Below are 25,106 nucleotides of genomic sequence, written 5' to 3'. Positions count from 1 at the left end.
TTTGGACTTTGATTATTTTTTCTTGATTTAATTTTCCTGGTACCTTCTCTCATAGAATGATAGTATCACAGTCAATGATTTAGCCGAAAGTGAATACATCTGGTGAGTATTGACAAACCAAAAATCCATGGATACAGTCATTGAAATTGTATTGTAAATGGATAAATTACTTGGTAGACACAAAATGTTGGAGTAACTCGGCGGGACAGGCAGCATCTCTGGAGAGAAGGAATGGGTGACGTTTCGGGTCGAGACCCTTCTTCAGACTGATGTCAGTGGAAGAAGCTCAAAATAATGTTTACAGTGTCATCTTCCCCAAAGGCAAACGAATATTACAACAGTCATCTGAAAAATGACAAGTGAAAAGTTTGATTATGAGGGAATTGCTTAGCAGATTCTGGTGAACACCTGTTAGTCTTGGCGAATTCCATAAGCTGCAAGTATAAAGCCTGCATGAAATGGAATAAGAGCATGCGTGCATCGTTAGGGTGGTGCACGTGAATGTGCATGGTTCAATAATTTTGTTGATTGCTCAGAATACTAATCCAAAGTTTGAGTTTGTAATCCTGGGGCAGCATTAGTTTAACTGAATGGAAGAATCATTGGCAGAACACCAATAATATCAGGATGATCCCTAGCTTGTCCAGGAACCAGAAGCATCATGAAGCAATGCTATTTTGTTGTTAATTACCCAGGTGGAAACATGGATTTCCATGTTACTTCTTCTCTGCTGGCCTGTTGGGATTTAGCAAATGGATCATTAGCAATAGCGGGAGTGAGATAAGTTTTCTCTTCAAGGTGGCACCCTTTGACTAGATGTAAATCTAGAGTTAGGTTGGACCTGAAACATTGGCACAAAATGAAGGCAAAGTATTTACAGGTGGTTCCCATGTTTGTAAGGGTTACATTCCTGAGAACTGACTGTAAGTCATTTTTGTGACAAATCGGAAATGACTGTTTTCTATAACCAGCCATATCACATCACTCTACACAGTCTTGCTATAATTTTTTCATTTCATTAAATAATCACCCAACTGCCACCGTAATTAAACTAATGGAATCAATACTGTGTCCTGCCATTCATGAATATTGCAAACTATTATTGTTACTATCTTGAGAAATGCTTTAGGGAGAATTTGTATAAATTTAGATTCTGGAGAGTCATGTCATCTATAATCCAGAGCTCCAGTGTTGCCTGGAAGCTTATGAATGCAGGGTGATCTCTGGCTGTATAGTGGCCTCTTCAGATTCAGCCACATATGAGGAGGCTAGTACTCAGATTCTCTCTTCCAAGACTGCTTGCGGACATTGGTATGATTTATTGGACACATCTATGCATTGCAGACTCTCTGGTCTAAAACATTTCCCTTTGCATTGAGCTGAGTCAGCATTCTTCCCAGCAAGTCAGAAGGTTGTGGGTTCAAATCATGATCAAACGGACAAATACTGTACCTCAGCTGAGACTTCACTGTAGTAGTGGGAGAGTGCAGCACTGTCAGAAGTGCTGCTTTAAGAAGTTGCATTTATCTGCTCTTGAAAAGATTCTGTGTTATATTTCCAAGAAAAGTAAGTTATTTGCTCAATTCTGGCCAATATTTATCCCTCAATCAGCAGTTCTAAATCAGATCGTCCGAAAGTATTTTGTTGGTTTTAACATATTTGGAATCTTATAAAAGTTATTTGAAAGGCAAGGGAGCTGTGCATGTCTTTCTCTTTAGTGTCTTCATTGAAACATTGAAGTCAAAGGAGGTGTGTAGTCACCTTGACTGCTGCATGATGTTACATGCACGCCATCCGGTGTCATTGAAATCTTTTTTCAACTTTTGCAAGGTTCCTGTGATAAATTATAATGATAGTTATGGACATTCAGGTACTGCTCTGTGTACTGCAACTAATAAATACATCTGTCAAAGTGACAATGGATAACTGCCTTTCTCTTTCCATGGCATCTGACCTTGAGTATTCAGCATAAATTCTACACCTTTTCCTACCAATATTGCGGAGGCAATAAGTTCCAAACCAATCTCCACTATTGCAAAATTGGTCTGAAGAAGGGATTTCGGCCCGAAACGTTGCCTATTTCCTTCGCTCCATAGATGCTGCTGCACCTGCTGAGTTTCTCCAGCACTTTTGTCTACATTGCAAAATTGGTGTTGGCTTCCTTCTTTCAGAGGTTCAAAATGCAAATACAGTTGCCACTAACTGGGGAAAAGTTCCATCCAACTCTACTCCACAAAATGACATTTCCTGTTTTAAAAAAAGTTTTAATTTTTGTTTTTCAAAAGTACAGGACTCCATAAAATATGGATTGCAAGTCCCATTACCCACTTCAAGTAAGTTGTGAGCAGAGGAAATGGGGGAGGGGGGGAGAGATTATATGATGTCATTGAAGACAATTTAAATATACAAGGGAGCAGGTCCCTGGAGCAGTCGAGCTGGTTGCTAAAGCTGTGCAATCAGGAAGACACCAAGCACAAAAGAGGATTTAAATGTGGAAAATCGGACCCACAAGGTTTAATTTTGTTTGATTAAACATAGTCATTATCTTTTTTTCACTAAATCGCCTCAAAGGTTATTTGCAATTTCCCTTGACTTTCTGCCTTTTTTTCTACAAAGTTTTCAAATGGTTATTTTGAAGCTTCTTGGATTATTTCTCTCCTTCGTCATGCTAAAAGTGGTGAAAAATATGTATGTTCAATTCCATTGAGATAAGCCCCATTAATGGGGCCAACACTTAGAAGTAACTCTGTAAAATATAATGAATATTAAGAGGATTAACTATGTCGCATGAATTTCTTCCAAGATGTCACTCAACTAGACAAGCATGTTTCAAAATTTTGATTGCCATTTGGTTTGGTACCGGGTGGAAGCTGCACTTATTTTTTCTTGATATTAATTCTACACTAGAACGTGAGTCTGCTGCTGATTGCCTCCAGGGCTCTTTGCGCTTGTTAGTCTTTCAGTTACAAGTGTTAATTTCATTATTTGGATACTGACTGCCATTGAGCTAAGGCTTTGCTTGCTTATTAGTCTTGTTGGCACAAGGGAAAAAAGTACGTTGTCACTAGTGATCAGCTGCTTAATCCTGTAACCTCAATCAGAGCTGATGACAAGATAGCATTAAATCATGTTGGTAATCTGTCTGAGTTTAGCAATGGAAAACATAAAGAATAATCCATTGTACAAAATGTTGAGGAGGCTGAAAACAGGAAACAATGAAAATAGGAAATGCTGAAATCAGGAAGTCAGGTAGGATCTGTGAAGAGGGTGGAGTACTAACGTTTAAAGTTTATGCCTATTCGTTGGAACTGCCTATGAAAGTAAGCATGCAGGTACAGCAGGCAGTGAAGAAAGCGAATGGCATGTTAGCCTTTATAACAAGAGGAATCGAGTATAGGAGCAAAGAGGTCCTTCTGCAGTTGTACAGAGCCCTAGCGAGGCCACTTCTGGAGTATTGTGTGCAGTTTTGGTCCCCTAATTTGAGGAAGGACATTCTTGCTATTGAGGGAGTGCAGCGTAAGTTTACAAGGTTAATTTCCGGGATGGCGGGACTGTCATATGCTGAGAGAATGAAGCAGCTGGGCATCTGGAGTTTAGTAGGATGAGAAGGGACCTTATTGAAACATATAAGATTGTTAAGGGTTTGTTCACGCTGGAGGCAGGACACATGTTCCCGATGTTGGGGGAGTCCAGAACCAGGGGCCACAGTTTAAGAATAAGGGGTAAGCCATTTAGAACGGAGACGAAGAAACACTTTTTGTCACAGAGAGTTGTGAGTGTGTGGAATTCTCTGCCTCAGACGGCGGTGGAGGCAGGCTCTCTGGATGCTTTCAAGAGAGAGCTAGATAGGGCTGTTAAAGATAGTGGAGTCAGGGGATATGGGGAAAAGGCAGGAATGGGGTACTAATTAGGGATGATCAGCCTTGATCACAATGAATGGCGGTGCTCGCTCGAAGGGCCGAATGGCCTACTCCTGCACCTACTGTCTATTGTCTATTGCCTGTACTGCCAAAACTAGGTCCTCAGAAATAATTTATTTTAAACTTGTCTCCCTTTTTGTAAATGGATTAATATCTTCACAGATAATCAAAGTAGCCACTTGAATCATGATAGACCAGTTCTTCTGTTCATCAATATGTGGGGATCAAGAGATGCAAGTGGGTCACATGTACACAGGATCTTCATGGGTAGTCCCAGGTTAATTTGCTAACATGGGCCTAAGCTAGCAGTGGCTACTTTGGCCCTCTCACCTGTGCTGCCTGCTACTGCTATGTTGCACTGGTGGAAGCGACCGTTGGAGGAGCCGACAGCAATCAGGTGAGTGAGCTAATTTACCTAAAGCCTGTGGCAACTGCACGGAACGACGGTGGAAGGAGTTGACAGCATCATGCTGGACAAGGCCAACTACTTCTTCATCGACCCTGTGCTACTAGGACACAGGGTTTAAATGAGATACGTAAGAATCTCTTGTCTCCTTGGTCCTAGACCAGACTTTCAAAGACTTGGAAGGTGGAAGATGGCACCAGAACATGGTAACCTTCTATTGGTGTTTCAGAACATGATCAGTTTTACTAATGTATGGTATGACTTGATGGATAGCATGCAGGCAATTCACTGTATCTCTGTACACATGACTATAATGAAACCATTGAACCACTGTACCAAAGGGTTTCTCATGGGACTTCATAAGAAGGAGCAGCCTTGTACTAACTTCCTAGATATCAAAGCTGAAATGCAGCAAGACAACTCAACACCTCATTCAAAAAAAATGGGAGGAATATGATTAAGGTTAATGAAGCTTTTACTTTTAGGAAACTAAGCTAGTTTGGGTAACCTTTTTTTTAAAAAGTCCTAAATGCCTTTGACTGTTTGTGAATATTAATGATAGTCAAAGGCCCTGTGTGAGTGCAGCTGACCCTTCATGCTAGGGAAATCCCTGTGGTGTACTGGGCCACACTGATGTGTTGAGAACCAGGGCCCTTGTGGAAAACTGCAGCCAAGGTCTTGATGGAGGATAATGCATGGTCCACAGGCTGGTGGTGAGCCATCTTGAGCAGCAAAAGATCTATTTCAGTGAGTCTATTTGTCAGTAACAAAAGACAGTCCTGTGCTGGGAAATATTTCACCATATTATAATTTGGTTGCATTACAATCAAATTTCATCCAGAAAAGGTAGCAATGATCACTGGTTGAGACAGAGACGATCGTTGGGATGAAGGTGATGTCGAAGAGAAAGGGAGAAAAGGAGGAATGTATCCCATTTGTCACCTAGAACATTAATCTCTGAATGAGATGCTAATATACCTACTTGAAATTGTCTCCAGCGATGGACAGCAGTGAAGCTTCTAGGGGCAGGATATGGACAAAAACATATATCACGAGAGGTTGCCGGATTCTTGGGCCTGGATAGGTTGCAAGACAGTGGAATACTATTTCTGTTGCAATACTGAAAAACTCTTCACTCCAGCATGAGGTGATGAGATTGTAACAGATCCATTAGCTGATTTTCATTGATTGATGGGATTCCCATCCCTGGAAGCATTTGCTTTGCTGAATAAATCAGAAGAGTAAAGATAACTTGTTGCAGCTGGTGAGGGTGATGTGATGCAAGTGTTGCAACAATGTGAATAATTTATTGTGAGTTTATGGCCTGGGATTTAATTTGTAGACTGGAAAACATAAAGGCTCGTGTCCTCTGATTATCTGCATGGAGTGAATGTCTCCAATGAACGCGCCTCCGTTAGAATTTTTATCACAGCAATCCCATGTTGTGCAGAATTTCCATATGTCATGACAGCCTGCACTACCCATCCTGTTATCTCTCCAGAAATCCTTCCCATCTGCCATCAGCTGTGGGGCAGATTTTTTGTTAAATGTCCCATTGGCTACACTTATTTTGCAATAATTTTTATCATTTCTCAGTAACTCTATCGAGAACTCAGATAACCATGTAAAGTAAAAATCTGTAAATACTAATCTGCTCAAACATAATGGCCAAACATAGTCTAGCCATTATGAAGTTAAATTCACATCAGATGGCACTAAAGCCTAAAAGTTTGTATTAAATGACTTTATTTTCATATTTAAATTTCCTTATGGCATTCAGGTATAATCAATTCCTAGATGAGTGAGAGGAGTACGCCCATAAATAATTTTATGATTAAATGTTGGGTAATTTAGTAAATCTGTACCCTCAGCATTTTTGTTGGCCTTAAAAATGTTTTCAGTGGATCCTTCAGTCAGTTCTATTACTCTCCCTAGGGCAGCACAGCGGTGCAGTGGTAGAGTTGCTGCCTCACAGGGCCAGAGACCCTGGTTCGATCCTGACTACGGATGCCGTCTGTCTGCAGTTTGTATTTTCTCCCTGTGACTGCGTGGGTTATCTCTGGGTGTTCCCTTTTTCTTCTCATGTTCCAAAGACGTGCAGGTTTGTAGGATAATTGGCTTCTGTAAATTGGCCCTAATGTGTAGGATATGAAAGTGGGATAACAAAGAACTAGTGTACAGGTGATTGATGGTCAGCATGGGCTTGGTGGGCTGAAAGAGCATGTTTCCACATTGTATCTCCAAACTAAACAAAACTAAACTCTTGTGAGCTAAGGCAGCAAGTGTTGGTTGACTATTCTACACTGGGCCCCTGCACAACTTTGTCCCATTCTGTAGCCATTTGCCCTTCATGTATATGTGGCTTCCATGAAGGCAGAAACAGAAAATATTGACAATACTTAGCAGACAAAGCAGGACCTTTGAAGAGAGAAACTGAATTAATCTTTCAAGTTGAGGAACTTTCATCAGTACAGGTTGTGTTATCTGTCTGAAGCTCCTTCATGATTTCCGTTACTGTTGCTGAGGGGCATGAAGGTAAATTATAGAAACTGCATGATCTTGTTAGCTTTTTAGTTGCGATGTCTAGCTCTCCAACTCTAGCCATACATATTTGTTTATGTTTGTCACATGCACAAAGGTACAGTGAAAAGTTTTTTGTTGCCTGCTATCCAGTCAATGAAAACACTGTACATGATTACAATCAATCCGTCCACAGTGGACAAATATAGGATAAAATGTATAATATTCAGTACAGGATAAAGTCCATTTAAAGTTAGTTTGAAGGTCTTCAATGAGGTGGATGGGAGGTCAGTACCACACTCTAGCTAATGAGAGGACGGTTCAGTTGTCTGATAACATCTGGGAAAAAACTGTGCCTGAATGTGGAGATCATCAGTCATCATCCAACTGAATGAAGGTGGTTAAATTGGGCTTAGTTACTTGTTATGTTTCGCAGTTCTCTCATAGCTGATGGTCACATCTAAATAAAATTTATATATTTTTAAATGTGGCCATTAGATATTGCTTTTTTATTACTCACCTGTTTGCAAATAGACCAATTCCTCAGTCAGTTTGAGAAAAGTGTTGGGATTTGGTGTGACTTTCTGTGACTGGCGTTCAGTTCCATGTACTTATGTCTTTGAATGTTTAGTGTTCAAATCAATTGATTTGATCAAAAAAATATTGGCATCCATATCAAAGGTAAATAGAGAGGACCTAGATTTAGGGGAAGGCATTAGTAATTTGGAGGCTATCTGAGGAGGACCTTTTTCACAATGCGTGTGGCAACTACCTTGCCGACACAGTGGTGGAAGCAGTCACCATTAAGAAGTGTTTCGACAAGTACTTGAATCGCCGAGGCATAGAAGGCAATGGACCAAATGCTGGAAATGGGATTAATAGGTTTGGGTACCCAATGACTGACTTGGACCCAATGAGTTGAATGGCCTGTTCCATGCTATACGGTCCTGTGGCTCATTGTACACAGGCAACATTGGAAGTGCACTTTCTGGACTAGATGTTAAACCTAGGTTATGTTTGCGTCATAAGGTGGACTGTAAAGATCCCTTCTGCAAAAGAGCTAATGATTTATCTCTGGTGTGTTGGTTTGTAGTTATTCCTCAACATAATCTGAGAAAGAAACAACTTTATTTGTCCACCATCAAAATGTCATTGATTTAAGTGCCATGCCTCCAAATTGACTGTTTGCTTCCAGCAATCCAATGCTTCAGTAAGTGCAGACACAAGAAACTGCAGATGTTGGAATCTTGAACAAAACGTAAAGTGCTGGAGGAATTTAATGGTTCAGGCAGCATTTGTGGAAGGAACGGACAAACAACGTTTCTTCAGTCGGAAGAAGGTTCCCGACCTTAATCGTTGGCTGTCCATTCCCTCCACAGATGCTGCCTGACCCAGTGAGTTCTTCCAGCACTTTGTGTTTTGCACTTCAATAAGTACTCCTGTGGCAAAAGAAATTTGGGATGTCCCGAGGTCCAGAAAGGACAATATGCATGCAAATCTTTGTATTCCATGGATATGCAATGGTTAAAATGCTGCAATGAGCCCACATTCATTGTCAATAATTCAGAAACATTGTGATTAACAGACCATCACAAAAAATAAAATAAATTCTGTATTCTATCACTTCATATCTAATTTTCATCAGTTAAACATGTATCATAATTCCAAATGTGTGCTTAGGCTTGACACCATGTATAAAATAAACAATTAACTCTGGTCAGAATGTTTAAATCCATCTCCCCTTTCCATCTCCTCCAGCCTTAAGCTGTGCATGATCCTTCAACGTATCCAATTTTCATGGCCTCGTCATTGACTAGTTTCTCTTTAACTATCCAGACTTACATAGAAACATAGAAACATAGAAAATAGGTGCAGGAGAAGGCCATTCAGCCCTTCGAGCCAGCACCGCCATTCATTGTGATCATGGCTGATTGTCCCCTATCAATAGCCCGTGCCTGCCTTCTCCCCATATCCCTCGACTCCAGTAGCCCCAAGAGCTCTATCTAACTCTCTAACTCTCTCTTAACTCTCTCTATGAGATTCGTCAGACATGATTTACCTTTCATAAATACATGTTGACTTTGTCCAATGATTTTACCACTTTCAAAATGTGCTGCTATCCCATCTTTAATAACTGACTATAACCGTTTCCCCACTATCGACTACTCCAGAATCTAAAGAGTTTTGAAAAATTATTATTTATGCATCCACTATTTCTGGGGCTACTTCCTTAAGTACTCTGGGATGCAGCCTATATGGCCCTGGAGATTTATCGGAGTTTAATCCATTCAATTTACGTAACACCATTTCCTGGCTAACCTGGATTTCACTCAGTTCCTCCATCTCATTTGACTTCCAATCCCCTGCTATTTCCAGCAGATTATTTATGTCTTCCTTAGTGAAGACAGAACCAAAGTAGTTATTCAATTGGTCTGCCATGTCCTTGTTCCCCATGATCAATTCACCTGCTTCTGACTGCAAGGGACCTACATTTGTTTTAACTAATCTTTTTATCTTCACATATCTATAAACACATTTACAGTCAGCTTTTATGTTCCCTGACAGTTGTCTTTCATAATCTAGTTCCCCTTTCCTAATTAAGCCCTTTGTCCTCCTCTGCTGGACTGAATTTCTCCCAGTCCTCTGGTAGGCTGCTTTTTCTGGCTAATTTGTATGCTTTATCTTTTGTTTTGATACTATCCCTGATTTCCCTTGTTATCCACAGATGCACTACCTTCCTAATTTATTATTTTGCCAAACTGGGATGACCAATTGTTGTAGTTCATCCTTGCAGTCTTTAAATGCCTTCCATTGCCTATCCACCGTCAACCCTTTAAGAATCTATTGCCGCACCATAACACTACCCTAGACACACTAGGGACGATTTTACATTTATACTAAGCTAATTAACCTACAAATCCTGTACATCTTTGGAGTGTTGGATGAAACTTAAGATCTCGGAGAAAATCCACACAGGTCAAGGGGAGAACATACAAACTCCGTACAGATAGCATCCATCGTCAGGATTGAACCCGGGTATTTGGTGCTGTAAGGCAGTAGTTCTATGCCCTTGTGTTGCCCTGGTGAGCGGAGAGAGAGAAGGAGAGACAGAGAAAGGGGGAGTGAGAAAGAGAGAGAGAGAGAGAGAGACAGAGAGAGAGGGAGAGAGAGAGAGACAGTGAGAGAGAGAGAGAGAGAGAGAGAGAGAGAGAGAGAGAGAGAGAGAGAGAGAGAGAGAGAGAGAGAGAGAGAGAGAGAGAGGAGAGAGAGAGAGGGAGAGAGAGAGAGAGAGGGAGAGGGGGAGAGGGTGACAGAGAGAGAGAGAGAGAGAGAGAGAGAGGAGAGAGAGAGAGAGAGAGAGAGAGAGAGAGAGAGAGGATAAAGAGACAGAAAGAGGGGGATAGAGAGATGTGAGAGTAATAAGTGGGCTATGTATCTTGATGATTTACAGGTTATGATTCGAAGAAACATTGTTGGCACATGAGTAAGTGGATATTTTCTGCCACATACACATAGATTGACTTAACTACAATGAAAGAATAAGTTCAAGGAAAATTGATGGCCATATTTATCTTGCAACACACTGTGCACCATCAGCAGAGTGCCATGCCATTTGCTTTCAGTAAGAGGCTCCTCAGCCAGCCCCCATCTAACAGTTTAAGAAGGAACTGCAGATGCTGGAAAATTGAAGGTAGACAAAGGTACTGGAGAAACTCAGCGGGTGCAGCAGCATATAAGGAGCGAAGGAAATAGGACAACGTTTCAGGCAAAAACCCTTCTTTAGACTGATGTAGGGTGGGGGGCGATGGGGAGATGAAAGGAAAAAGGAAAAAGGAAGAAAAGGAGCTCGAGGGCTGGGGGAGCTGAGAAGGGAAGAAGACAGCAAGTGCTACCAGAAATTGGTGAATTCAATGTTTATGCCACTAGGGTGCAGACTGCCCAAGCGGAATATGAGGTGCTGTTCCTCCAATTTCCGGTGGTGCTCACTCTGGCCATGGAGGAGGCCACCGGTGAGACCAAGCGTAGGCTTGGCGATCATTTCGCCGAACACTTCCTCTCGGTCTGCATTAACCAACCTGATCTCCCGGTGGCTCAGCACTTCAACTCCCCCTCCCATTCCGAATCCGACCTCTCTGTCCTGGGGTCTGAAGAACGGTTGATTTTCTCCCATACCTTTGTCTACCCATGCAACAGTTCATGTGGGAAGCTTGAAGCAAAGTATGAAAGAGCAATTACAGGGAGGGAGGTACAGTTGGAGTATGGCTATGGTGGCCTTTCACTTACATACCATGCGGCGCTACTGCTGTTGGTATAAATGAAACATTTTCTTGCACCAGCAGGAAAATGAATATCTGATGTTCACAGGCACTTTGAAATAATATTTCATCTGAAGTCTCAAATGCAGTTATGCAAAAATGAAGGTTCAGTCTTTGGAATTGTCCAGCCTCAGTCAGACAAATTTATATGCTTCACATGGAACTTTGGCATCAGAGCTCCATTCAGACCCGAGGCTACTCACTAATTCCCTGCAACAGATTTTTTCTGCTTATATGCTGAAAATACTTCTCAGTTCCCTCTTTTATCGTACGCCATTCTGATCTCCCCTAGCTACTAGTTACTTCTACTTTAAATATTAATCCAAGCTCTGCAATTATCAATGCTTCAATTTCTCTCAAATATCTCTGGGTTATTTAAAAACACCCCTGACCCTTATAAATGCATCATGTACCTCTTCCCTAAATCCACACCGTATCTCTTTCTGCCATATTACTTTCATTAGAATCATAAGGCTGTGTAGTTCTGCATGTGCAGAAGGTAGCTGTAAATACTGCTTCATTCCCATCAGTAGTAATGAGGCTATGCTAAAAATACGGATTCTATTGTCATGATGATTCTCTAACGTTCAATAGAAGATGAAAACCCATTCGTATTTAATGCTATGTACACGCATAAAAAACTCTCGCTTCTCCAACAGTCATTCAGAATTTAACAGTTATTTTTCTGTGTTCTCAACTGTTCCCGTCTACTCAACAAGCTCAAGATTATTCCCTCGTTATCTCTCTGACTCAGATCTAGTAGCCCTGAAAAAATGTTTGATTTATTTGGCTTCTTTGTTGCTTTATTGTGTTTAATTTATTTTTCCATTTCTCCAAAGGTGTGGATTCCTTGCTGGATAATGTTCCAAACCGCACACAAGCAATCTTTTGTTTAAAATATAATTATTGATCGTGAATGACATTAGGTTATCTGTCATAGGGGCCATAAGAGTTTGATCCTGATAGTACAAAAATCTTGAGGCTATTTAAAAACTTTTGCCATGATCTGTTAACTTAATAATGAGAGTTTATTTGACCCTTTATTTTTCCTCTTCCCAAGACCCATACAGCACGGTAACGCAGCGGTAGACTTGCTGCCTTACAGTGCCAAGACACGGGTTCGATCCTGACCACGGGTGCTGTTTGTGCAGAGTTTGGGTGCTCCGGTTTCATCTCACATTCTAAAGATGTGCAGGTTGGTAGGTTAATTGGTTTCCTTAAATTGTCCCTAGTGTGTAGGATAGATCTAGTATATGGGTGATCGCTGGTTGACACGGTCTCAGCGGGCTGAAGAGCCTGCTTCCATGCTGTAGCTCTAGACTAAGCTAAACAAAACTAAAACCGAAGCACTGGGATGCATTGTAGGCCCCACTAATTTCTAGATAGGCTGACATCAGTTAATAGATTAGAGATCACAGTTCTAACTGAGATTTTAGGGACATGGGAGTTTTGGTTATGAGAGATTTCAACATGCAGGTAGACTGTAAAATCAGGGTGGTAGTGACCATAAAAGCAGGAGGTAGTGACCATAATATGAAACGTTTTAATCTACAATTTGAGAGGGAGAAGGGAAAATCAGAAGTGTCAGTATTACAGTTGAGCAAAGGGGACTATGGAGCCATGAGGGAGGAGCTGGCCAAAGTTGACTGGAAAGAGACCCTAGCAGGGATGACAGTGGAATGGCATGTTGGCCTTTATAGCAAGGAGAATCGAATATAGGAGCAAAGAGGTCCTTCTGCAGTTGTACGGAGCCTTAGTGAGACCACACCTGGCATATTGTGTGCAGTTTTGGTCCCCTAATTTGAGGAAGGACATATTTGCTATTGAGGGAGTGCAGCACAGGTTTACAAAGTTAATTCCCAGGTTAATTCCTCATATGCTAAGAGAATGGAGCAGCTGGGCTTGTGCACTCTGGAGTTTAGAAGGATGAGGGGGATCTCATTGAAACATATGAGATTGTTAAGGGCTTGGATACGCTAGAGGCAGGAAACATGTTCCTGATGTTGGGGGAGTCCAGAACCAGGGGCCACAGTTTAAGAATAAGGAGTAAGCCATTTAGAACGGAGACGAGGAAACACTTTTTCTCACAGAGAGTGTGAGTCTGTGGAGTTATCTGCCTCAGAGGGCGGTGGAGGCAGGTTGTCTGGATGCTTTCAAGAGAAAGCGAGATAGGACTCTTAGAAATAGCGGAGTCAGGGGATATGAGGAGAAGGCAGGAACGGGGTACTGATTGGGGTTGATCAGCCATGATCACATTGAATGGCAGTGCTGGCTCGAAGGGCCGAATGGCCTACTCCTGCACCTATTGTCTATTGGAACAACAATGGCAGGTATTTCTGGGAATAATACAGAAGGTGCAAGATCAGTTCATTCCAAAGAGGAAGAAAGATTCTAGGGGAAGTAAGAGGCAACCGTGGCTGACAAGGGAAGTCAAGGACAGTATAAAAATAAAAGAGAAGAAGTATAACATAGCAAAGATGAGCGGGAAACCAGAGGATTAGGGAACTTTTAAAGAGCAACAGAAAATAACTAAAAAGGCAATACAGGGAGAAAGATGAGGTACAAAGGTAAGCTAGCCAAGAATACAAAGGAGGATAATTAAAGATTCTTTATGTATGTGGAGGAAAAAATTAGTTAAGACAAATGTGGGTTCCTTGAAGACAGAAACAGGTGAATTTATTATGGGAAACAAGGAAATGGCAGACGAGTTGAACAGGTACTTTGGATCTGTCTTCACTAAGGAAGACACAAACAATCTCTTAGATGTACTAGTGGCCAGAGGACCTAGGGCAGGACTGTCATATGTTGAATGAATGGAGCGACTGGGGTTGTACATATTGGAATTTAGGATGAGGGGGGTAAACATAGAATCATAGAAACATAGAAATTAGGTGCAGGAGTAGGCCATTCGGCCCATCCAGCCTGCACCCCCATTCAATATGATCATGGCTGATCATCCAACTCAGTATCCCGTACCTGCCTTCTCTCCATACCCCCTGATCCCCTTAGCCACAAGGGCCACATCTAACTCCCTCTTAAATATAGCCAATGAACTGGCCTCAACTACCCTCTGTGGCAGAGAGTTCCAGAGATTCACCACTCTCTGCGTGAAAAAAGTTCTTCTCATCTCGGTTTTAAAGGATTTCCCCTTTATCCTTAAGCTGTGACCCCTTGTCCTGGACTTCCCTAACATCGGGAACAATCTTCCTGCATCTAGCCTGTCCAACCCCTTAAGAATTTTGTAAGTTTCTATAAGATCCCCTCTCAATCTTCTAAATTCTAGAGAGTATAAACCAAGTCTATCCAGTCTTTCTTCATAAGACACTGACATCCCAGGAATCAGTCTGGTGAACCGTCTCTGCACTCCCTCTTATTAAACATATAAGGGATTGGACACGCTCAAGGCAGGAAACATGGTCCCGATGTTTGGGAGTCCAGAACCCGGGGTCATAGTTTAAGAATAAGAGGTTGGCCATTTAGAACGGAGGTGAGGAAAAACTTTTTCACCCAGAGAGTTGTGAATCTGTGAAATTCTGTGTCAGAAGGCAGTGGATGCCAATTCTCTGGATGCTTTCAAGAGAGAGTTAGATAGAGCTCTTAAAAATAGCGGAGTCAAGGGAAATGGGGAGAAGGCAGAACGGGGTACTGATTGTGGATGATCAGCCATGATCACAGTGAATGCCAGTGCTGGCCCGGGGCCGAATGGCCAACTCCTCCACCTGTTGTCTATTGACATGCATGTGAACTTTTGGCTGTATATTCTGTCAGACTTACCATTTCATGCCATGGAACAAATCCAAACCAAATCTATAGCTTAATTGCCCACCAGCGACTCTGCTGCTTGGAAATTGCAAGCCTGGAGCTTTATGTGACCCTAAATTGAACTCTCTGATGACTGGACATGGCTCTGCAGAGATGCAAGGTCCAAATCGTCAGGGAAATGTACCCTTATCCCGATGGTCACAGTTCTGCATAGATGCATCAATGGTTAGATGTGGAGATCTGAGACTGCACACATTAAACATCACCAATGTGCTGATTTTCAATTTATCCCGAGTTGGGAACGATGGGTCTGGCAAAATTGCCATGAAATATTTTGGCTGAGTTATGCTGTAATAATTGTCCTTCTTAAAATGTTTGTGTGAAGAACAACTTTGAATAGAAGCCAGCCAGGCAGTGGTCAGCATAGAATATCTGCATGACCCCCTGGGAAAAAGAATGCTGGATAGTTCCCTGAGCCCACTGTCAAGGTCCTTTGGCTGAAAGCCTCTGCACCAGATTTTACTCTTATCCGTTATTACTGAGGTGAAGATCATCTAAGCTAAGGAATTGAGGCATAGGAGCTGTGATTCTTAGATTATATACGATTACCAAAGAGGAGGTATCAGTGGTTTTAAGGAGCATAAATCCCCAGGGTCTGACCACATTCATCCCTCGACCTTGCAGGAAGCTAGGAAATAAATCGCAGGGGCCCTTGCAGAGATATTGGCATCAGATTTAGGCACAAGGCAAGTCCGGTACTTTGCAGGGTGGCTAATGTTGTGCCATTATTTGATTCGGGCATCATGGACAAGCTAGGGAAGGAACTACTGGCCGGTGAGCCTGAAGTCAGTGATGGAAAAGTTGTGGGAGGGGATTCTTAGGAACAGGATTCTTCTGCCCTTGGATAGGAACACACTGACTAGGCGTAGTCAGCATGAATTTGTGAGGGGGAAAATCGCGTCTAACAAATCTGGAAGTGTTTTTGAAGGTTACCAAGAGGATTGATGCAGGACAGTGGTTGTTATCTACATGGACTTTCAAGACCTTTCACAAGGTCCCACATTGTAGCAAGTCTGGAAGGTTAGATGGCATGAAACCCAAGGTGAGCTAAGCAATTGGATTCAAAATTGGCTTGGAGAAAGGTATCAAAGAGTAGAGGGTTTTTGTCCTGATTGGAGAGTTGTGCCCAGTGGTTTGCTGCAGGGATCACTGCTGGGTCCACTGTTGTTTGCTATCTGAATTACCATTTTGGATGATAATATAATTAACATTGTTGGTAAACTTGTAAATGACACCAAAACCAGTGAGAACGTTGACATTGAGGAGGGTTATCTAAGTTTACTACACGATCTAGATCACATGGTTAGGTGGGCCAAGAATGGCAAAAGGAATTTAACACTGACAAGAATGAGGTTTTGCACGTTGGTACGTCAAACCAGGACAGGACTTATACAGTAAATAGTAGTGTCGCAGAACAGAAAGATCCGAGAATATAGGTGCGTGGTTCCCTAAAGGTGGTAAATCAGGTGGGCAAGCCCACACCTGGAATGCTGTATGTAGTTCTGGTCGCCCAGCTATAGGAAAGCTGTCATTAATTTGGAAAGGGTGCAAAGAGATTCACCAGAATATTACCTGGACTTGCAGACTTGAGTTATAGGAAGACTTTTGATAGGCTGGGACTTTTTTCTTAGGAGACTGAGAGGTGGCCTTATTGTGATGTACAAGGCCATGAGTAGAGCCAGGATTTTGCCATGAATGCCATGTGCCTTTTCATGCCTTTTTTGATAATTTCAGAAAGATAGTGCCTTTTTCATGATTGAGTGCCTAAATCACTTTTTTTTTTGCCATTTTAACGTAACACAAGAAAATTTACACTACCAGGGCGAAACCCGGCTGTAAGTGGGTGTTAAGGGATGTGTGGGAAAGGGTCCAGTCTTTGCAGACTAGAGTCATGCTTTAAGTAGGTGTGAAGTGGTGATTGGGGAGGTGTAGGTGGGGAATGATCTAGTCTTTTCAAACTAGAGTCAGGCTGTGAGTAGGTGTGAAGTGTTGATTGGGGATGGGGTGTGGGGGTACCAGGGTTAAGTTTCTGTTTATCGAAACTGCAGTAGAACTCATTCAGGTCGTTGGTCAGCTGACGATTGTCCAAGTAGTGGGGGGCTTCCTCTTGTAGCTTGTGATTTCTTGCAAACCCTTCCACACTGAAGAAGAGTCATTTGCTGAGAACTTGCTCCTCAACTTCTCAGAGTATCTTTCCTTAGCAGCTCTGATTCCTCTTCTCAGCTTATACTTGGCTTGCCTGTAGAGATCTGCATCCCCACTCCTGTGGGATCTACCCCTGCAAACGTCAAAATGCCTAAAGTCAAGTCAACGTCTTGTAAAAAAACTAAATGATTTGGTCAGAGCGCAAGGGAGTGATATATTCTCTACAGACAACTGTGTGCTGATTTGTAAAGCATGTGAGAAAGCAGCGAATCATGAGAAGACATATTTTGTCTCCCAGCATGTACAGACAGCTAAACATAAGTTGGAGGCAGAGAAACTGAAGGTAGGAAATACGCAAGCTTGTATTCCCAACATTTACTGCTGGCTCCAGTCACAAATTTGAGTTTTCGAGTGATCTGTGCAAAGCATTCATTGATGCTGGAATTCCACTGTAGTAATTGAAAAACAAATCTCTCAGAGGTTTTTTAGAGAAATACACAGAGGAACATATACCGAGCGAGTCATCATTATGGAAAAATTATGTTGACAGCAACTTCAACATTGTTGTGCAGAAAATTAGAGATGATGTTGCACGCAACAAAATATGGATCTCAATAGACAAGCCAACCAATGCTGTGTGGAGATATGTTGCCAATGTGGTCATCGGTACACTGGAGGCAGGTCAACCATCAAAGAACTATTTGTTGACATCGGAAGTATTGCAGATGTCAAACAGCTCAACTATTGCTCAGTTGTTTACATCTTCACTTGCTGTACTTTGTCCAGAAGGTATAAAACACAAGAATGTTCTTCTGTTTGCGACTAATGCAGCTCCGCACATGAAAAAAGCTGCTTGTGCTCTTAAAGTTTTATTGCCCAAAATGTAACATTTGACATGCTTAGCTCACAGACTCCATAGAAGTGCCAAGCACATATGTAGCTTATAACCATATAACCATATAACAATTACAGCACGGAAACAGGCCATCTCGGCCCTACAAGTCCATGCCGAACAAATTTTGTTCCCCTTAGTCCCACCTGCCTGCACTCATACCATAACCCTCCATTCCCTTCTCATCCATATGCCTATCCAATTTATTTTTAAATGATACCAATGAACCTGCCTCCACCACTTCCACTGGGAGCTCATTCCACACCGCCACCACTCTCTGCGTAAAGAAGTTCCCCCTCATATTACCCCTAAACTTCTGTCCCTTAATTCTGAAGTCATGTCCTCTTGTTTGAATCTTCCCTATTCTCAAAGGTAAAAGCTTGTCCACATCAACTCTGTCTATCCCTCTCATCATTTTAAAGACCTCTATCAGGTCCCCCCTTAACCTTCTGCGCTCCAGAGAATAAAGACCTAACTTATTCAACCTATCTCTGTAACTTAGTTGTTGAAACCCAGGCAACATTCTAGTAAATCTCCTCTGTACTCTCTCTATTTTGTTGACATCCTTCCTATAATTTGGCGACCAAAATTGTACACCATACTCCAGATTTGGTCTCACCAATGCCTTGTACAATTTTAACATCACATCCCAGCTTCTATACTCAATGCACTGATTTATAAAGGCTAGCATACCAAAAGCTTTCTTTACCACCCTATCTATATGAGATTCCACCTTCAAGGAACTATGCACGGTTATACCCAGATCCCTCTGTTCAACTGTATTCTTCAATTCCCTACCATTTACCATGTACGTCCTATTTTGATTTGTCCTGCCAAGGTGTAGCACCTCACATTTATCAGCATTAAACTCCATCTGCCATCTTTCAGCCCATTTTTTCCAAATGGCCTAAATCACTCTGTAGACTTTGGAAATCCTCTTCATTATCCACAACACCCCCTATCTTGGTATCATCTGCATACTTACTAATCCAATTTACCACACCTTCATCCAGATCATTGATGTACATGACAAACAACAAAGGACCCAACACAGATCCCTGAGGCACCCCACTAGTCACCTGCCTCCAACCCGATAAACAACCATCCACCATTACCCTCTGGCTTCTCCCATTCAGCCACTGTTGAATCCATCTTGCTATTCCTGCATTTATACCCAACAGTTGAACCTTCTTAACCAACCTTCCGTGAGGAACCTTGTCAACGGCCTTACTAAAGTCCATATAGACAACATCCACTGCTTTACCCTCGTCAATTTCCGTAGTAACCTCTTCAAAAAATTCAAGAAGATTAGTCAAACATGACCTTCCAGGCACAAATCCATGTTGACTGTTCCTAATCAGACCCTGTTTATCTAGATGCTTATATATATTGTCTCTAAGTATCTTTTCCATTAATTTGCCCACCACTGAAGTCAAACTAACAGGTCTATAATTGCTAGGTTTACTCTTAGAACCCTTTTTAAACAATGGAACAACATGCGCAGTACGCCAATCCTCGGGGACTATTCCCGTTTCTAATGACATTTGAAATATTTCTGTCATAGCCCCGGCTATTTCTACACTAACTTCCCTCAATGTCCTAGGGAATATCCTGTCAGGACCTGGAGACTTATCCACTTTTATATTTTTCAAAAGTGTCAGTACTTCTTTTACTTTGAACCTCATAGTATCCATAGCTACTCTACTAGTTTCCCTTACCTCACATAATTCAATATCCTTCTCCTTGGTGAATACCGAAGAAAAAAAATTGTTCAATATCTCCCCCATCTCTTTTGGCTCTGCAGATAGCTGTCCACTCTGTCTCTCCAATGGACCAATTTTATCCCTCCTTATCCTTTTGCTATTAATATAGCTGTAGAAACCCTTTGGATTGACTTTCACCTTACTTGCCAAAGCAACCTCATATCTTCTTTTAGCTTTTCTAATTTTTTTCTTAAGATTCTTTTTACATTCCTTATACTCCTCAAGCACCTCATTTACTTCATGCTGCCTATAATTATTGTAGATCTCCCTCTTTTTCCGAATAAGATGTCCAATTTCCCTTGAAAACCAGTGCTCTTTCCAATTTTTACTGTTTCCTTTCATCACCGAACAGGAACATAAAGATTCTGTACTCTTAAAATTTCCCCTTTAAATGTCCTCCATTTCTCTTCTACATCTTTCCCATGAAACAAAATGTCCCAGTTCACTCCTTTTAAATCATCTCGCATCGCATCAAAGTTAGCCTTTCTCCAATCAAAAATCTCAACCCTAGGTCCAGTTCTGACCCTCTCCATAGTTATATTGAAACTAATGGTATTGTGATCACTGGACCCGAAGTGCTCCCCAACGCATACCTCCGCCACCTGTCCAGTCTCATTTCCTAACAGGAGGTCCAGCACTGCCCCTCCTCTAGTAGGTACCTCTATGTATTGCTGCAAAAAACTATCCTGCACACATTTTACAAACTCCAACCCATCCAGCCCAGTTACAGAATGTGTTTCCCAGTCTATGTGTGGAAAGTTGAAATCTCCCACAATCACTACCTTGTGCTTACTACTAATCTCTGCTATCTCCTTACATATTTGCTCTTCCAATTCTCGTTCCCCGTTTGGCGGTCTATAATACACCCCTATAAGTGTTGCTACACCTTTCCCACTTCTCAATTCCACCCAAATAGCCTCCCTAGATGAGCCCTCCAATCTATCCTGCCAAAGCACTGCTGTAATATCTTCCCTGACTAGCAATGCAACACCTCCACCTCTTGCCCCTCCAATTCTATCACACCTGAAGCAACGAAATCCTGGAATATTTAGTTTCCAATCACAGCCCTCCTGCAACCACGTTTCACTGATCGCCACAACATCATACTTCCAAGTGTCTATCCAGACTCTAAGCTCATCCACCTTTCTTACAATGCTCCTAGCATTAAAATATGCACATTTAAGAAAACCCCCGTCTCTTATTCTCTGTTTATTTCCTTTTTTTTCTTTCTCCTCTTGTGTCCGAGTGCTTCCCATTTCTGCTTCCTGCCTCCCATTCTGTCTACTACCTTTCGCTATTTGAGTCCCTTGCCCCAACCATTCTAGTTTAAAGTCTCCCCAGCTGCCTTTGCAAATTTCCCCGCTAGGATATTGGTCCCCCTCGGGTTCAAGTGCAACCCATCCTTTCTGTACAGGTCCCACCTTCCCCAAAAGAAGTCCCAATGATCCAGGAACTTGAATCCCTGCCCTCTGCACCAGTCTTTCAGCCACGCATTTATCCTCCACCTCGTTCCATTCCTACTCTCACTGTCGCGTGGCACAGGCAGTAATCCTGAGATTGTTACCTTTTTGGTCCTTTTTCTTAACTCTCCTCCCAACTCCCTAAATCCTCCCTTCAGGACCTCTTCCCTTTTTTTACCTATGTCATTGGTACCTATATGTACCACGACCTCAGGCTCCTCTCCCTCTGATTTAAGGATATCTTGGATGCGTTGAGACACGTCCGAGACCTTGGCACCAGGGAGGCAGACCACCATCCTGGTCTCCCGACTGCGTCCACAAAATCGCCTATCCGACCCCCTAACAATAGAGTCCCCAATTACTATTGCCCTCTTTTTTTCCCTAGCTTTTGGAGCAACAGGGCCGGTCTCTGAGCTGGAGGCCCGTCCGCTGTCACTACCCCCGGGTAGGCTGTCACCCCCATCCGTATTCAAACAGGAGTACTTATTTGCGAGGTGTACCGACATTGGAGTACTCACTCGTTCCTGCCTCTGCCCCTTGCCCTTCCTTAACGTGACCTACATGTCTCTCACCCGTGGTTTTGGAGTGACCACCTCTCTATAACTCCCCTCTATGACCTCCTCACTCTCCCTGATCAGAGCGAGGTCATCGAGCTGCTGCTCCAGGATCCTAATACGGTCCCTTAGGAGCCCCATCTCGCTGCACCTGGTGCAGATGTGGATGTCTGGAGGGCCATCCGACACCATGACCTCCCACATCTGACATCCAGAACAGTATACTGCTCTGACTGTCATTCTCCCGCCTTACCCTGGATCTGATACCAGTATAAAACAATAGAAACTGCTGGGAGAAATCAGCAGGTATCTGACTCGCAACAGCTGCTCCCTCGTGACCTTTAAACTGCACCTTTATTATATAAACAAAAAGCACTGTACCTTTAGCCCACTGTACCCTTGGCCCACTGTACCTTAACTAAAGCACTGCACCTTTAACCCACTGTACCTTAACTAAAGCACTGCCCCTTTAACCAGAAAGCACAAATGCTAACCTGATGTTGCACCCAATCAGCTGCTTCCTCTAGTCTGCTTCCACCAATCAACGGCTTCCACCAGAACCCTCACTATGGAGTGTGGAACGTTACGGATTTTGGTAAGCCCTGACCCTCCTCGACTGCTCTCCGACGGTCCTGGGCCTCTGTGAAAACAAGCCCCGCGCCCGATTTATATACTCACCGCCCTGACCCTCCTCTACTGCTCTCCGACGGTCCTGGGCCTCTGTGAAAACAAGCCCCGCGCCCGATTTATATACTCACCGCCCTGACCCTCCTCTACTGCTCTCCGATGGTCCTGGGCCTCTTTCCAAATGTCCTGTTTCCAAATGTCAAGCGCCGTCATGTGTGCAATTGTTCAAGGAAATTGGATCTGAGATTCCGTTACCTCCTCAGCCTGTTTTGACTAGGTGGGGTACATGGCTCTCTGCTGTACTCTACTATGCTGCAAATTTTGAAAAGATAAAATAAATCGTCAACTGTTTTGAAGAAGAAGAATCTGCTGAAGTCAGTGAAATCATGTCGAAAACGTCCCTCCAACGCAATCTTGTGTTTATTGCTTCCAATTTTACAAACTTCCCACAAGCTATTACTTCCCTTGAGAAACGCGGCGAAACATTAGTGAATAACTTGCAGGTTTCCAACAAAGTAACTGGCAATATTCGTAAAGTTCTTGGCGATATAGGTAAAGACATACAAGGAAAATGTGAGAGAGTGATTTTAGCGAACAAAGATCATGAAGAAATACAAAACATAGCTAAAGTTCTCAAAGGTTGTTGTTATGCACAATATATCAACATGAATATAGAGTTTGTAGCTTGTTTCGGGTATGCACCAGTGACCTTAGCTCGGGTAGAAAGAAGTTTTTCACATCTGAAACATATTCTGTCTGATAGACGGCATATTTTAACATCAGATTATTTGCAAGAAATGCTAGTAATTATGTGCAACCAGGCAACTTTGGTCATTTAATGTAGTATACCTTTATAATTATCATTTTTAACCATATTTTGGTGGTGGAAATAAATGCCTTTTTATTCCCTTTTTGTCAATAAATGCCTTTTCACGCCTTTTTTGTAATTTTATTATGCCTTTTTGCCTGCCTATTTCAGAGATTTTTAGCGCCTGAACATCCTGGCTCTAGTCATGAGTCTCATAGATAAAGTGAATGCCTACTGACTTTTCAACAGTGTGAAGGAGTCTAAAACTAGCGAGCTTCAGCTTAAGTTAAGAACGGAGAGGTTTAAGAAGGACCTCAAGGTCAACCTTTATACTCACAGGGCACTCCATATCTGGAATGAGCTACCTGAGGAAGCTATGGAAGGTGATAAAAATAGAACTTTAAAAAACATTTGGACAGATACAGGGATAGGTAGGGTTTAGAGGACTCTGGGCCAACTGCAGGAACTAGGACTTGACATGGACAAGGCAGGCAAAGGGGCCTGTTTCCTTCATGTACAGCTTTGTGTCTCTATGACCAGACATTTCAAATTAAATGAATAAATACTATGCTCTGAAGGGTACTAAAAATATTGAGGGTCTGAAGAAGGATTCCAACCCAACACGTCACCAATTCTTTTTCTCCAGAGCTGCTTCCTGGCCCGCTGAGTTATTCCAGCTTTTTTGTATCCATCTTCAATGCAAAGAAGGGTTTCGGCCCGAAACGTTGCCCATTTCCTTCGCTCCATAGATGCTGCTGCACCCGCTGAGTTTCTCCAGCTTCTTTGTGTAACCAAAGATCTTATTTGGCAGGTGGTAAGAGGATCTTTCCTGTTAGATCATTCTTGCATGCCTCTTCAAGATGGTTGTGGGAAATGAAATATTGCGCATCTAGCTCTGAAGTATGCTTTACCAAGAATGTTAGTCACAATTCATCCGAAACAACAGTGCATCACAGGACTCTGTCCTTTACAGGTTGTTTCCTTGGGATGCACATTGAGGCAAAGTATAGCTGCTTCTGGAAGATTATCAACATGATGAAAGATGCCTGAGGTTTGCTGAGGATGTCCATGACCAACGTGGTACACTGGCATATTTCATGTTTCAGGACCACTTGCTGAGAGGAGCACTGACATTTGGTGCAGCCGTGGTAAAGGGTTAATTCCTTATCCAATGAAAGGTGGAGATTGACAGATTATTGATTAGTACTGGTGTCAGGGGTTATGTGGAGAAGGCAGGAGAATGGGGTTGAATGGCAGGGGTCCGAGTTATCTCAAACCACCTCCCTAGAATTTGCTATCATTTTTAACCTGCTTTACTCTTTTTATTATTTCTCAGTCAATATAAAATGGTTTGATTTCAGTTCATCTTTTTGCTTCTCTGAAAAACGCTGCTGGAATTCCTGCACTTCACATGATAGCCTTGATGTTGATTTTGCTGCTGCTGCCATTCATAAATGTATTACATTTTGTGGCCTCTTTGATAAAGACAATACACAATAGACAATAGGTGCAGGAGTATGCCATTCGGCCCTTCGAGCCAGCACCACCATTCAATGTGATCATGGCTGATCATCCCCAATCAGTACCCCATTCCTGCCTTCTCCCCATATCCCCTGACTCCGCTATCTTTAAGAGCCCTACCTAGCTCTCTCTTGAAAGAATCCAGAGAACCGGCCTCCACCGCCTTCTGAGGCAGAGAATTCCACATTTATAACACATTTAATGGGGATAAAGAGTTGATTCATTTCAGGGGAATAATTCTACTTGCACCCTATTCCACTGTGAGATTGCAAAAAAATGGAAGTTGCTCTTGGTTCTTTGCTCCAGAAACTGCTCCTGGGAAGTTGCTTGGAGTGTTTCTGCTTTGACTTTG

General features: G+C 42.4%; 1 protein-coding gene across 1 annotated transcript; it reads right to left on the bottom strand.

Moving 5' to 3' along the window:
• Nucleotides 1–4,919: 4,919 nt before the first annotated feature.
• On the bottom strand, nt 4,920–22,597 carry LOC129701944 (uncharacterized). The gene is made up of 3 exons (XM_055643388.1): nt 22,231–22,597; nt 20,135–22,179; nt 4,920–5,048 (listed from the first exon to the last, which is right to left on the bottom strand). Exons 2-3 carry the CDS (start codon nt 21,038–21,040, stop codon nt 4,920–4,922), a joined length of 1,035 nt encoding a protein of 344 aa, XP_055499363.1. The 5' UTR covers nt 21,041–22,179; nt 22,231–22,597.
• Nucleotides 22,598–25,106: the final 2,509 nt, after the last annotated feature.

The sequence above is a fragment of the Leucoraja erinacea genome, chromosome 12 (assembly GCF_028641065.1).
Source record: "Leucoraja erinacea ecotype New England chromosome 12, Leri_hhj_1, whole genome shotgun sequence".
NCBI classification, from domain to species: Eukaryota; Metazoa; Chordata; class Chondrichthyes; order Rajiformes; family Rajidae; genus Leucoraja; species Leucoraja erinaceus.
Note: the sequence above shows the minus strand (reverse complement) of the source record. Positions and strands in the feature narration are given on the sequence as shown.

Bases quoted from the DNA above. Each gene is read 5' to 3' on its own strand.
- LOC129701944 (XM_055643388.1), bottom strand. From the start codon at position 21,040: ATGGGAAGCACTCGGACACAAGAGGAGAAAGAAAAAAAAGGAAATAAA. The intron at 5,049-20,134 runs GTTCGGTGATGA...TTGCTGCTCAAG, and splicing joins TACAGAATCTTTATGTTCCT to ATGGCTCACCACCAGCCTGT.